Source organism: Acinonyx jubatus, chromosome C1 (assembly GCF_027475565.1).
Source record: "Acinonyx jubatus isolate Ajub_Pintada_27869175 chromosome C1, VMU_Ajub_asm_v1.0, whole genome shotgun sequence".
In the NCBI taxonomy this organism is placed as follows: Eukaryota; Metazoa; Chordata; class Mammalia; order Carnivora; family Felidae; genus Acinonyx; species Acinonyx jubatus.
The window spans coordinates 77,380,914-77,396,198 of NC_069381.1; the positions used below are offsets into that span (position 1 = coordinate 77,380,914).

At 34.3% G+C, this 15,285-nt stretch overlaps 1 protein-coding gene across 16 annotated transcripts in view; it reads right to left on the reverse strand.

The window, feature by feature from the left end:
- EVI5 (ecotropic viral integration site 5) overlaps window positions 1-15,285 on the reverse strand; it is a 231,241-nt gene that overhangs the window by 70,331 nt on the left and 145,625 nt on the right. For all 16 annotated transcript variants that reach the window (XM_027058598.2, XM_027058590.2, XM_027058587.2 and 13 more), the window contains 2 exons: window positions 14,370-14,528; window positions 4,320-4,466 (listed from right to left, as the gene is read on the reverse strand). In XM_027058598.2, the coding sequence (XP_026914399.1) occupies window positions 4,320-4,466; window positions 14,370-14,528 (306 nt within the window). The remainder of the gene's footprint in view (window positions 1-4,319; window positions 4,467-14,369; window positions 14,529-15,285) is intronic.

Consider the following 15,285-nt stretch of genomic DNA (forward strand, 5'->3'; position numbering starts at 1 on the left):
TGTCTTCTGATATGATGTGCTGAGAAGGACACTTCAACTCTGATTCTTTCCTAAAATACATAACCTCAGTCTAATCAGGAGAAAACAGACAATCCCAAACTGAGGGATATTCTACAAAATATCTGACCAGTATTCTTCAATAGTCAAGGTAAGGAAAGATAAGAAAGCATTAAGAAACTGTCACAGAATGGAAGAGATGGAGATATAATGAGGAAATTTGAATAAAGTCTATAGTTTAGTAATAACATTGTACCATCATTCATTTCTCAGTACTGATAAATGTACCATGTTAGATGTTAACATGTAAGATGTCAACATTAGAAGAAGCTGATTGAAAGGCATATGGTAACTCTACGTACTATTTTTGCTGCTTTTGTGTAAACATAAAAATATTTCAAAATTAACAGTGAAAAAAAGAAATCTGAAGTAAATACAGCAAAACAGAAAAAAAAAAAAGTCAGTTGATTTCCTGCTTAAAACCTTCAGTGGCCTCCCACAGCATGGACTCTAAAATTTTACATGGTAAGAAGTGGAATCCCAACCTGCTTCTCTAGCTTTATTTCATTAGCTTTTCCAGCTTTATAGAAGTCTCAGCAAACAGGTTCTTTCCTGCTTTTGGATCTTGAACTCTGTGAGCTTTTTCATGCGAGGATCTTCCCCTGGCTCTTCATATGGTTGCTTCTGTCCTATTCTTCACGTCCCACCTTTGATACCACTTCCTAGCACTCCATCTTTATTGCCAATTCTCCTTACCTCCCACTTTATAGTACATCATTCGTGATAATCCTATGTATTTTTTACTTTACTGTCTCACTAAACATTGTGTCCACCTTCTTCACTACTGAATCCCCAGTGCCTATAAGGCTGACAAATAAAAGCTGCCCAAATATTTGACAAATACATAATTAGATGCCATCCTTCTTTGAAGTCTCATAATCTCACCTCCTCCCAATCCTATTTGAGAATCACTGTTGTAAAATATCCAAAACATGTCCTAAAATAGCATCTATTTAGAATGAAAAGTCTGGCTATATACTTTGTAAGTAACACAATAGAGAAACAGGTATTATCATGCCCTGCTGGTCAAAGTACAAAATGGCACAACTGTCAGGAGTGTTATCTGACAAAATCTATGAATGTACAAATATATTTACCCACTGACCAAACAATCAAATTACAGGAACACATAGATATACCTCTATAGGAATATGTAGATATAACTCTATATGTCTGAAATTATATATGTATAAGGTTATTCACTATACAGTGCCTGTGACAGCAAAACACTGGGAACAGTCCATGTGCACACCAATAAGGACCTAGTTAAGTATACTATAGCACATCCATGCAATGGAAAACAATATACCTTAGAAACTAATAAGAATCTTCAAGCACTGATATTGAAAGCTCTACAAAATATAGTGACAAAAAAAAAATAAAAAAAGAGGAGCATACAGTATGTTAACTTTCATGTAAGAAAGTGAAAAGAAAAATTATATATTTTTACTTGCTAGTATTTGCCTAAAAGAAACTCTAAAAGGATATATCAGGAAATAATAAAAGCAGTTACCTAGCAAAAAGTAAAAGGGGTATGTGGTAGAATCAGAAACAGAATGAGGTAAAAGGGGACGGATTGCTTTGATTTATACTCAAACAATCAAAGCATTACGAGTATGTATTAAGCTAGCAAAATTTATATTATATATAAGCAATAGGTTTATTTTCTTCCTGTTTCCTTCCTATCATTATTCCATGTAGGCATAATGTTATAATCATAGTAAAATACTTTGATTTTCCTCACTTAAAATTTCTTATCATACAATTTTGCAAATTCATAATTAATACATCTTTTCTCATGGACATACATATATCTATGTCTATATATCTCTCTATATTTGTAGAACCAGAAAATTTAAAATATTTCTGTCATCTTCAAATTTATATTTATGTAGCAAATCCCATAATCTCATTACTAAAATCTTAGGCACAAGGTGTGTCTTGGAACTTCAGATTTTTTAGATTTTAGAAAAGTAATAAGGTGCATACCTTAGTAGTATGAGTGGCACCTTAGTATTCTCTAGTGGCAACAACACCCATAATGAAACAGTATGCTCAGTGTTAAACACAATGAAACAGTAAAGTATAAAAATACACACCAAGTGGGATACAATAAAAATTATCCAAATGAATGTGTGTGAAATTTATGAGAAAACGTTTGGGTTTCAGAGTATTTTGAATTTTCATATTGGAGATCACACACTTGTACTAGTTTCATTTTTAAGTGGGAATATTCAAACACAGTTATAGAGAGAAAATAACATTAATATTAAAAACAGTATCCTGATATTTTACATAAATGAAAAATAAAATGAACCTGAATAATTATTTACCAACAAATTATAAGCTATGATCATGTAGAACTAAATGAAAATTAATCAGGGGTGCTTGGGTGGCTCAGTCAGTTGAGCATCTGACTCTTGATTTTGGCTCAGGTCATGATCTCACAGTTTCGTAAATTTGAGCCCCTCTTAGGGATCTGCACTGACAGGGCGCAGCCCGTTTGAGATTCTCCCTCTCTCTCTGCTCCTCACCCACTCACGTCCTGTCTCTCTGAAAATAAAAGCCTTAAAAAAATAAATGAAAATTAATCAGATTTACACAATTAAAGGACTAGCTTCCTTGAAAAAGTTAGGTTTGTTCCTGAACTATTCCAAGATAACAAGGTAAATATATACACTTAATTAGAATGTACTAGGTGCTAGGGTAACAACACACCGGTCATTCTCAAAATCTACAAAAGGTATTACAAAAGATTGAATAAATCAATATACAGTGTAAACACAGGGGGAGATAGGGGAATCAGCATCTTTAACATATTTTACATATTTATTAATGAACAGTTAAAGATTAAACAAAATATATATTGGTTCTTAAAATTTGCTAAAATTCTGAATCTGAGCCCATTTCTTAAATTAAAAAAATACATATATGTATATATATTTTCATCAGCAAATTCAACAAATATTTATTTCCAAAGGACACTTTACTTAGCTTAAGTTACTAAGGCATTTGAGGAGCAATAGTAAATCAAGTCATAGTGTTATCAACCAATGTTTAAGGAAAACTTACACCAGTAATGAAAAAAGATTAAGTTTAGTTCTTTATTAAAAATGTCAGCATAGACGATACGGCATCATAAAAACTCAATCACACATTAGAAAGACGAATCAAATTGATACAACCTCATGTCACATCACTTTATTTTTAAATTAGTCTAGTTATAACTTTCCAGAGGTACTAATTTTAAGTTAGTACAAATTTCAGTACTGCCTACAGATTTCTGTCAGTGTAAATTGTAACAGCCATGCATATTTATTAGGATGTAATTTCATCTCTGGATTTCAGTGACACTGATAAACCATTCAAGCTTCACTCTTGGTTTTTAATGACACCAGAACAAGTTGATGGAATTACAGCTTTACATGTGCCATTGAAAGTCTTATTTCTTATCATAGAATAATAAGGCTGAAATCTCTAAAGGGCATCATTCCTGCTATCTCACCATGGAAAGATGGATGACTAGTTTATTTTTAAAATCCTGTAACTTGTCTTCAGTAATCCATTCTAATGCTCGGATCACAGTCATCTCTTTAGTTATTTCTCTCTCTCTCAAACACACATACACTATCTCTTTCACTTTCTCTCTCCTTCTACCCCACTCCACATCCCCTCACCCTCTCACCACTGTTATACTGTAATTTCAAGAAAAAATTTACTTGCATTCAAATATTTTTTGATGCTTTATAAAACCAAACACTTTACACACACAAAATTTAAAAAAACAAATTAATGGGAAATGCACACAATTTCCCCAACCCATTGGTATATACAAACTTCTTTTGCTTTCTACCCAGAAAACATTTATCAATACTGAATGTCTACTGATAAGGTACCAAAGCAGAGTTGCCCTAACCTCTCTAAATTACCTATCTTTTTGGTTCCGATTTTTAAAACTTCGTTTTTAAAGGGTTACAAGTCAAAATAAAAATTGTACAGAGGTATCAATTTTCAACCACCTGGCTAACTTAATTCCCTACACTAGCATTTAACCAAGTAGGTGAAAATGAAGTTTCCTGCCTGAAATCCACCTCAAGGCATGATGAGTTAACCTTGTCTGAAAGCAACCACCAAACCAAGTTCAGGAAAAGTTGGAAACAAAGCTAGCTCTTTTTGGTTTTATTTGGTTTTAAGATAATAATGAGACAAAACAAAAAGGCATTATTATTTTGACAAAAACATTAGGTAGTTGATATATTTACCTTGCATTCAATCTCTGCTTGTTTGCGCTTTGCTTCACTTAATTGAGTAAGTAGTCCTTTGTTCTGTGCAGAAAGATACTGCACCTTCTCATGTAGACTGATCACCTCTTGTTCCGCTCTTCGAAGATGGTTACTATTGATCTGATTCTAGTAATTAAAAATATAAATACTCAGACTATAAAGACCCGAAAAAACTTATATATTTCTACCTCTCCATTTTACACCTCAGTAACATTATATAAAATGTTATTATTAGTTACAGATAAAGGTTTTTTTAACAAATAGTTAAATACTAAAAAGAAAAAAGTATACAAGTGCTTTAAAACTCAAGCCATCCAAAAGAATACTTAAGGTCCATATCAAAAACTCTTCCTACAGCTCAATATTTTCATTTATACAATAAATATCTATAAACTTTAAGAATGTTTACACAGAACTTGAAGGTATTAAATTGTGCAACAGGCAGTGTCACACAAATGAGTAGATACAGGAATATGATGAATTTGACTCCTATTTCCAGTTCTCAAAAGAAAGTACAGACTGACTGAAAAGTACCATCGCCATTTACTGAACTGTAAAATCCCTGATGTCATAAAATGTGTCATGTGCATTTTTACATTCCTCCCATGTACAGCACAGTCTTTTTATAGAGCATGGACTGGTTTTGAACTCTGACTTGTTATTCGGTCATTATCTAAACTAGTTATAATATTTGAGTCTCTATTTCCTCATCTGAAAAATGTATATAAAAATAAGACCAATTTTTCATTTAGTTGTCTTTAGTATTAAATGAGAGATTACATGCAGCAGGCCTTAATATATAGTAAGAACTCAATATATGCTAGCTGCTTAATTTATTGTAATTATAGAACATGCTAAGAAATTATATAGACCTTAAGTTGACTGACATGAGGTAGTCTTCCCATTCAAGCTTCATGCAGCCTGATTTCTCTCAACCCCAAAATATTCTATTAGGGGTCTGAAACAGTAGGGATTTTATAACCAAAGACAGGAAAATCTGGCTCCTCATTTTATAGTTTTTCACCCATAGTAAAGTTATCTAATCCCATCCAATTTCAGTACACTGTTATAAGCATAGATATTACCACTCGAATTTAAAGTCTGTGTTATATCTGTCTCTCAAAAATAAATAAAATCTTTAAAAAATTTAAAGTCTATGTTGTAGCAGTCATATTAAAAAAGTTTATGCAAGGAGTCTCACACAATGCCTGAAATTTAACAGATACTTAATAAATCCTTGGTTGTTACTATTATTATATCTATTCTGCCTCACTCTATGAAAATGACCCTGCCTGCAGGTTTTTTTTTTTGAGCTATTTTTTTTTAACGTTTATTTATTATTGAGAGACAGAGAGACACAAAGCGTGAGTAGGGGAGGGGTAGAGAGAGGGGGAGACACAGAATCTGAAGTAGGCTCCAGGCTCTGAGCTGTCAGCACAGAGCCTGACATAGGGCTCGAACTCACAAACTGCAAGATCATGACCTGAGCCGAAGTCAGTCGCTTAACCAACTGAGCCACCCAGGTGCCCCAAACCTGCCTCGAGTTTTAATAAAAGATCCACATCATCTAATAGATTTAAACTCTAAAACATTCTACCACTTCTGGGTTTCTTCATCCTTACTTTTACTCATCTTCCTGACTCACTATGTGTCTACAAAATAAACAGTGAACTTCTTAGTGCTCAAGTACTTAGTACTTACATACAAAATGTTCTTCCACAACCTCTTTTTACTATCTTTCCTCCTACGACTAAACAAATAACCACACTTGAGAGGGACACACCTTCAACATAAGCTGCAAAGAATTCCCACAAATAGAACTCCTCCTTGCACCACTCAATATAAGTCCATGACCCATCATCACAAACTATACACATTAAACAAAACGCCAAATTGATGATGAGTGAGAAACAGTAGAAAAAAGGATAGCAATGACAGATTATTTTAAAACTCTAGATAACAAAATAATCATGTAAGGACTTTATATAAAATATTTTGTTTAAAATTTTTAGACATAGGGGCGCTTGGGTGGCTCAGTCGGTTAAGCGTTCGACTTCGGCTCAGGTCATAATCTTGTGGTTCGTGGGTTCGAGCCCCGCATCAGGCTCTGTGCTGACAGCTCAGAGCCTGGAGCCTGCTTCAGATTCTGTGTCTCCCTCTCTCTCTGCCCCTCCCCTGCTCATGCTCTGTCTCTCTCTCAAAAATAAACATCAAAAAAAATTTTTTTTAATTTTTTTGGACATAAAAAGAGGAAGCAAAAACATAAGCATAGAACAAGTAACTATCAAAAAACATTTAGCAAATTTGAAAAACTAAATACATTTTCTAGAAGTTAATATAGCTGAACATATTAAAAATTAATTAAAGGATTAAATAGGAGATTAGATACATTGAAGATAGTGTCCCAGAAGAGGTAAAGAGAGTAAGTTGGTACAAAATACACCTAATAGGGGTTGCAGGATAAAACAGAAAAAAAGATTAGATATAATGGTCTAAGAGACAACAATAGTTGAGAATTTTTTACAACTGGAAGAAATATATATATGAATCTACTATTCATGAAGCACAACTAATTCCAAACAGGATAAATACAAATAAACCCTCAAGAAGATACATTTTAACAAAACAGAATGCTAAAGAGAAGACGAGACAGGGGCATCTGGGGGGCTCAGTTGCTTAAGTACTTGACTCTTGATTTCAGCTCAGGTCATGACCTTACAGTTCATGGGTTTGAGCCCCACAAGGGGCTCTGGGCTGGAAGTGCAAAGCCAGCTTGGGGTTTTCTCTCTCCCCCTGTCTCTCTCTCTGCCCCTCCCCTGCTAGCACATTCTCTCTCTCTCAAAATAAATAACTACAAAAAAAAAAAAAAGAAGAGACAAATCAGACATCAATAGGAAAAATCTGTAGTGCTTAAAAAAATAAATTTCATCCTACAACAGTACATTTAGCTAAACTATAAGAGTGCGGAAAAGTACACCTATTTTAAGAAAGTGAGAGTTTACAATTCATGATTGAAATTGGAAAAAAACTGTTAAATAAAAGTGAGAGAGAGCAAAAACGCAGCAAACAAGTAGACAAATCCAAATAAGCCCTGACTCCATAGAACAATAATGTCTAATAATTTAGAGATATAAAAAATGTACAATAGTAAGATACAAGATTGGAAATGGAAGAAGAGCATATAGAGATCTTCTAAGGCCCTTACACACTTTTAAAGGAAGATGGAGATAATTATCAACATCAAACTCTGTTTAGTCTCAGATGGGACTTTTTTTTTCAGGTAATAAACACTAATAGAAAACAAATGGAATTATAAAAGTCAAACTAGCAGAAGAGAAAGAAACATCTAAATCCAATAAAAAGCAAGAAAGGAAAAAAACACAAAAAAGAAATGAAGTAAAAAATTTTCAAATATATCATAATAAACAGTTTTGATTTCTGATGAGGATATAGAGTAGAAGAGGATTGTTTCCACCCTTTCAATTAAAAAAAAAAAAAAAAAAAAAAGCTGGCCAAACTCAATTAATGACTTTTGTTGAAACCAGAGAGGTGAGCACACAGGGCAACAAACTAACCCCAAATCTAAGGACAGACAGGGCAGATGAAGCCAGAAACTGTTAAGAATAATTTAGCCAGAGGCCAAGTATTGGCTGGCTAGAGAGTGTGGAGCCTAACGGAGCAAAACAGTTCACAAGCTTTTGTACACTTTTTCTTCATGGACCCCAACAGGTACACACAAAAAAAGATGGATGAAAGCCTTGAGAAAGAGATCTCCATAGTAAAGGCTTGAGGGAGGAGAGCAGCAGCCAATACAGAAGCACTAAACCTTGCTTATTTCCTCTACAGAATAAAAGGTTTCATCCATTACTATCAGAAACACTGGTGCCCTTAGAACACTGGGGAAACCACCATATCTGAGAAAGGGACAGGACTATATTTTGGGCCTAGGACTATAGCTGGTGGTAGGGCAGGAGCACTAAGAAAGTCAAACACTCCAGATCCAGGGGCACAATGCAGCCTAAGACTGAGGCTTTATCAAAACAATGGGGAACACTCTGGCCCTCCAACTTCCTGTAACAAGTAAGAGTGGAATACTGCTGGAGACAGACTCTCTCTGAAGTGCTGTACACATGGAAGACCTAAAAGACATTGAGAAAAGACTCTGGCAAACCAGCCCCTAATCTAAAAATAAGATAGTGTTAGAGGAATTTGAAGCCTGTGGTGCAATGAGGGTAACCACAGAAACAACAAACCTCAAAACCAGCCCAACTCCTGACTATATTAACTCAAATCCCCCACATTAAAGGCCTACCAGAAGAAAAGGTATGCCCATTTCCAGGCATAAAAACTACTTACCTTAGTCTACTGTCCTACACTAGACACTCAGTTTTCAAGAAAAAATTACAAAGCATAGTAAAAAGAAAAAACAAAACACTACCAAGAGACAAAGCAATCAACAGAATTGGCCTCATATAGGACACAGATATTAAAATTACCTAACAGGGAATTTAAAATAACTGTAATTAACATGCTAAAGGCTCTAAGAGAAAGGTTAAAAACATTCAAGATCACATACTTAATATAAGCAGAGAAATGAAAACTGTAAGAATCAAACAGAAATGCTAGAAATGAAAAACACAGTAACAGATGTGAAGAATGCCTTCAATGGCTCATCAGACAACTCCCAAAGTGGAGCAAAGAATCAGTGAACTTAAAGATAAGTCAATAGAAATATTTAACACAGTAGAAACTGAAACACAAAGAGAATAATGAGAAGAAAAAAGAAAAGAGCATCAAAGAGTTACTATCAATATCAATTAATCTAACGTATGTGTAATGGGAATCCCAGGAGGAGAAAAGAATATGGAATGGCAGAAGAAATATCTGAAGAAAGAAAAACCAAGAATTTTCCAAATTTCATGGTAGAGAGAAATCCACAGGTCCAAGAAACTCAGAGGGAAACAAAACAAAACAAAAAATACAACAAGTCATTTCATATTCAGAGTGCTAAAAACAAAAGGGAAAATCTTAAAAGTAACCAGAGGATAAAACACATTACATGCAGATAAACAAAAATTATAACAGAATTCTGGCTTGCATGGTTACTGACAAGAAGAGTAACTTTAAGTGTTGAAGGAAAAACAACCCAGATTTCAATATCCAGCAAATATATATTTTAAAATTGGAGAAATACTTTCCCAAAGAAACAAAACTAAAAATCCACTGCCAGCTGACCAGCAGTACAAGACATGTTAAAGAGATTTCTTAAGCAGAAGGAATATGACACCAGACAGAAACATGGATCTGTACAAAAAAAATAGAATGCTGAAAAATGGAATAATTGAAGGAAATAAATATCATTAAATTTTTTTTTAATTTCTCTGAAAGGTAACTGATTAAAGCAAGACTAGTAGCACATATGACATATTTGCACTATATGTAAAAGCAAAATATATGACAACAAATAGCACAAAGGATAGGAGGAAGAACTGGGAATATACTGTTGTAAGGTCATCTTATACTACATGTGAGGAATATTATTTGAAGATTAGCTCTCATTAGGTGTATATTGAAAAACCTAGAGCAACCAGTAAAAAAAAAAAAAAAAAAATTAAGGAGTATAAAGAAGTCACTTGTGGAGATAAAATGGAATCATAATGCCCAATAAATCCAAGAGGAAATAGAAAAATAAAAGATATAAAGAACAGATGGAACAAACAGAAATAGCTAGCAAGGTGACAGATATTAATCCAAACTGAATCATCAAACATGGACTAACGATGACTGCTAAAAAAGACTGGGACTGCATTTTTAGAGCTTTATTGAGACATACACATAAAAGTCACCCACTTAAAGTGTACCTACACTTCAGCAGTTTAGTACAGTCAGAGTTGTACAACCATTTGTCAAACTGGATTTTAAAAAATGTTCATCTATATGCAGTTTATCAAAGATATCAACAGGCTGAAATTAAAAAGATGGAAAAAGATAAATAAGGCAGAGACTGAAAAAGAACAGCTTAGAGGTGCCTGGGTGGTTCAGTCGGTTGAGCATTCGACTCTTCATTTTGGCTCAGGTCATGATCTCACGGTTTATGAATTTGAGTCCCACATCCGGCTCTGTGCTGACAGTGCAGAGCATGCTTGGGATTCTCTCTCTCTCTCCCTCTCACTCTTTTCCTCCCCCACTTCTGCTTGCACACTCTCTCTAAATAAATAAACTTAAAAAATAAAATAAACATCTTAGATAACTGTATTAAGATAGACTAAATCAAAATGCATCCTGAAAGATAAAGAGGGTCAGTATATAATAAGATTCATTTTAAACTTTTGTAAAGTTCATTTATTTTAAGAGAGAGAGAGAGAGCAAGCAAGCAGGGAAGGGGCAGAGAGAGAGAGAGAAAGAGAAAGAGAAAATCCCAAACAGGCTCCATGCTGTCAGTGCACAGCCCGATGCAGGGCTCAATCTCACAAACCATAAGATCATAACCTGATCCAAGATCAAGAGTCTGGTGCTTAACCAACTGAGCCACCCAGGTGCCCCTAATAAGATTCATTTACTACAAAAAAAATGACAATTAAAAATTTGTGTGTCCCTCTAAAAGCGGCTCAGAATATTTTAAGCCAAAAAACTCATAATCTAAGGAGAAACAAATCTACAATCAAAAGAGAAGGTATCTATTTGTTAGTATTTGAAACATCAGGTGATACACACAACTAGAAAGAATATAGAAGATACCAACAGTATAATGAAGAAGTTTGATCTAATATAAGTAAGACTCTACAGACTACAATCTGTGACCACAAAGCAATTTCGTTAAACTATTGACATAAACTACTAATGAAGTGAACCAGAAATCTATACATTTGGAAATACAAAACATACTTGTAAACAAATCTTGAGTCAAACAAGCAATCACAAGGGAAGTCAAAAGCATGGAACTGAAGAATAAAAAATATATTAGAAAAGAAAACATAGGTAGGAGTACAAATAAAGGTGAAAAAAGATGAAGCCCAAGCAACAAATAATAAAAGGATATAATAACAGAACTAAATTATATAGAAAACTATGGTAAAACATGGAGGACCAACAAAAATGAAAAATCCAGTCTTTAGAAATATTACTAAAAATGGCAAACCTCTGAAAAAAAATGGCAAACTTCTACAAACACTTTTCAAGAACATAAACACAAATAAACACTATTAGAAATGAAAAAAGACCTAAATATTGACCTAGTAAAAAGAAATTTTTTAAAAAGACACCCTCAACAACTCTAAGTGATGAATTTGAAAGTTTAGATGAAATGTGTCTTCCCAAGCAAACACGTCTTACCAAATGAGACTCAAGAACAAACAGAACACCTGAAAAGGTCTATAAGCCTTCAATAAGTAGGATCAATAGTTACTATTCCCAAAAAAACAAGACAAAAAGATAAGACTATTTAAAGGAATGGATTCCAGCAAATATTCAAGAGGTAATTCTAATCTTAGACAAAATTTTGTAGAAATAAAAAGATAAAATACAATCTGATTTATTCCATAAACTTATTATAACTTTCATACCAAACCTAGGAGAGTATCCCCCAAAAGGAAAATTATACTACATTCTAACGTAGGTAAGAAAAATCTAAAATATTAAAAACCTAATCCTGCAATGTGTTGTGTATGTCCCTGTATGTGTTCTATATCATAAACTTGTTTATTTTTCAGTATTTTGAGAACTGTACCTCAATATAACTGGCTTGTTTTGCAATCCTATGTATTTTACTTTATGCATGAAAAAACATTTTTTATTTATTTTGAGATAGAGAAAGAGAGCACGAGAAGGGGAGGGGCAGAGAGGGTTGAGAAATCCAACCACACTCCAAGCTCAGTGCAGAGCCCAAGGTGGGGCTTTATCCTACTACTGTGAGATCACAACCTAAGCCTGATCCAATATCAAAAGTTGGACGGTTGGGGCGCCTGAGTGGCTCAGTCAGTTGGGCGGCCGACTTTGGCTCAGGTCATGATCTTGCGGTCCGTGAGTTCGAGCCCCGCGTCGGGCTCTGTGCTGACAGCTCGGAGCCTGGAGCCTGTTTCAGATTCTGTGTCTCCCTCTCTCTGACCCTCCCCCGTTCATGCTCTGTCTCTGTCTCAAAAATAAATAAACGTTAAAAAAAATTTTTTTTTTAAAGTTGGACGCTTAATCAACTGAACCACCCAGGCACCCCTAAAAACATTATTTGGAGAAAGGATCTGGAGATTTCAGACTGCCAAAGGGGTTCATAGCATACAAAAAAAGATAAGAATCCCAGTACTGAAGAAACTCGTAGAGCTATACACAAGGAAACAGGTGCAATAATATTCAGAGTAGCATTATTTGTAATAGCAAAAACTGGTACAAAGAAGGAAGAGTGTGGCTCAATAAACTAAGGTGTACTTACTAGGTGGTATTTTCTGAAAGTCACTAAAATGCAGGAACTGAAACTACATGTATCAACAAGGACAAATCTCTTCATCTGGACGTTAGATATGAATCATCACCAGTTCAAGCACTGGCATTTAGGAACAAGTGCCTTACACCATTTCTCTTTCATCAAAATGCATCCAAAATTACACTCTGTCAGGTACAGTTCAAAATACAAATTCCTTAGGAAGCCTTTCCCTAAACCGTCTAGTTGGAATTAATTCCCCCTCCTATTTTCCATAGCAGTTTCTATCAAACTCTTTAGTTACCAGATTTCTAAATTAAACATTTTTCCAGTTTTATTGAGATATAATTGATATACAGCACTGTGTAAGTCTAAGGTGTACAACATAATAACCTGACTTAAATATAGTATGAAATTATTAGTTAATATCCATCATGTCATATTGTGAATTATATTAAGTGTAGTTTGTGCAACTGATTTTTCAGTTAAGTTCTCTCTGGTGACTAAACAGTCCTTTGTATTCAACAGTTCTGAAAATTATGTTCATTGATTTCATTCATTCACCACTGTGAAACAAAACCCGAACACTGGCTTAAAAGCTGTTTCTATCTTTAATGTGTACAATGAGATAAAATCTGTTATAAAAATAAAACTTTCAATTATAAAAACTGGATTTCTACTTTTCATAATTTCACTGTTATAGTCAATTGTAATGAAAAATACAAGAAAATAACTTTGAACAACATAAAACAAAATCTATTTAATCTAAAGGATTTACAGATTCATGTTATCATGTTAAAGTTGGGATGATCATTTTGCACATATGTATACAGAATGATACATGAGTTAACTATGCCCCCTACTGACTATTTTGAAAACCAAATAACATTACAGAGAATCCAGAATGTGGTCCACACAAATGTACCACATAAAAACCAAATGTACTTTATAATGCAAATGGGCTCATTAAAAAGGATTGTGCAAATGTTAAGTATATTTAAGACAGAATTTATCACAGAAAGAGAAGACTTAGAAAGAAGTATAATTTTGGAATTAACTGCTCAGAGTTACCACATTACATATAAGGAAGCATCATTCACATTATATTCTGCACCAACTGTTTTCGATGAGGGGCAATTTTGCCCCCAGGGGACATCTGGCAATCTGTGGAGATGCTTTTGGTCAAAACCTGGGGTGAGAACCACAGTGCTACTGGGACCTAGTAGGTAGAGGACAAGGATGCTGCTAAACATCCTACAATGCACAGGCCAGTCCCCACAATAAAGAATTATCTGGTTCAAGAATTACCTGGTAATAGAGTCAAGGTTGAAAAAATTTGCTCTACATGAATATTTTCTCTCAAATTGTACAACAAGGCAACAAAGTTAATAATGTATAGTTTTATGACTTGCTTAAACTTTGCTGACTGGGTCAAAGAAGACATTAAATCTCTGATATCAAAGACTACAATTTTTAGCCCTTTCCATTTGGGCTAGGAAATTACAGTCTAGACTTTTAGCTCTATTCTTCTGGCTCTATTCTAGGGATGATATAACCTGTGCATAAACTTTTGATCTGGTAATGTTATTTTTTAAAGCTACTGGGCTTTCCCATCATACCTGTGTTTCCATTTCCATCATCCTTTGTTTTATTTCTCTTATTTCTGCCTGAGTTTCAGCTTCTCTAAGTCGAATGGTCATCAGTTCATCCTGTAACTCATTCACAGCATTCTTCTTTGGTGGATCTTTCCACCTCCCAGTAGTACGAGCTAAGTGGCGCTGAAAGACAAAAAATTAGGTTACAACACATATTCCTAGTATCAAAATAAGAGCTAACTTTCCTGAGCACTTACTTCATGCCCAGTACTATATTAAGCATTATGTATACATTATTTTATTTAATCCCCAGAAAACCTTAAAAGTTAGGCAACTATCATCTTCATTATACAGGTCAGAAAACAGAAATGGCAATTAAGTAACTTCAGAAAGGTCACAAAGCCAGTAAGTGGCAGATTTGGAATACAAGCTCAGATATAGTTCAAATCTGTTTATACTATGGATTGATTATTGTAAAGAATATAATTTTCACCCTCAATTTTTTATAAGAGAGATTTCCACAATGTTAACTAAATCCCAAGCAAAGAAAAAAATGGGGCTATTCATGAATTATGGAGGTAATATTAGGAGTGTTCTCAAAATATCCATGGTGAAGGATCAGTTTTGTTGTTCTTAATTTCCAGTTTATTGCTGCCTGATACATTTATGGTAATGTCAAGGACTAATTTCAGTCTTTGCTAGGTGTAGCCACACCCCAATTTCAAACCAAAGTCACTACTCTGAAATGGTATATACTGTTTTCTTCTTTCCGCTCTCCCTTCTGTCTTCTAGATTCCTTTTTTTTTTTTTTAATGTTTATTTATTTTTGAGAGAGAGAAAGAGACAGAACACAAGCAGGGGAGGGGCAGAGAGAGAGAGGAAAACAGAGAATCCGAAGTAGGCTCCAGGCTCTGAGCTGTCAGCATAGAGTCTGACGCGG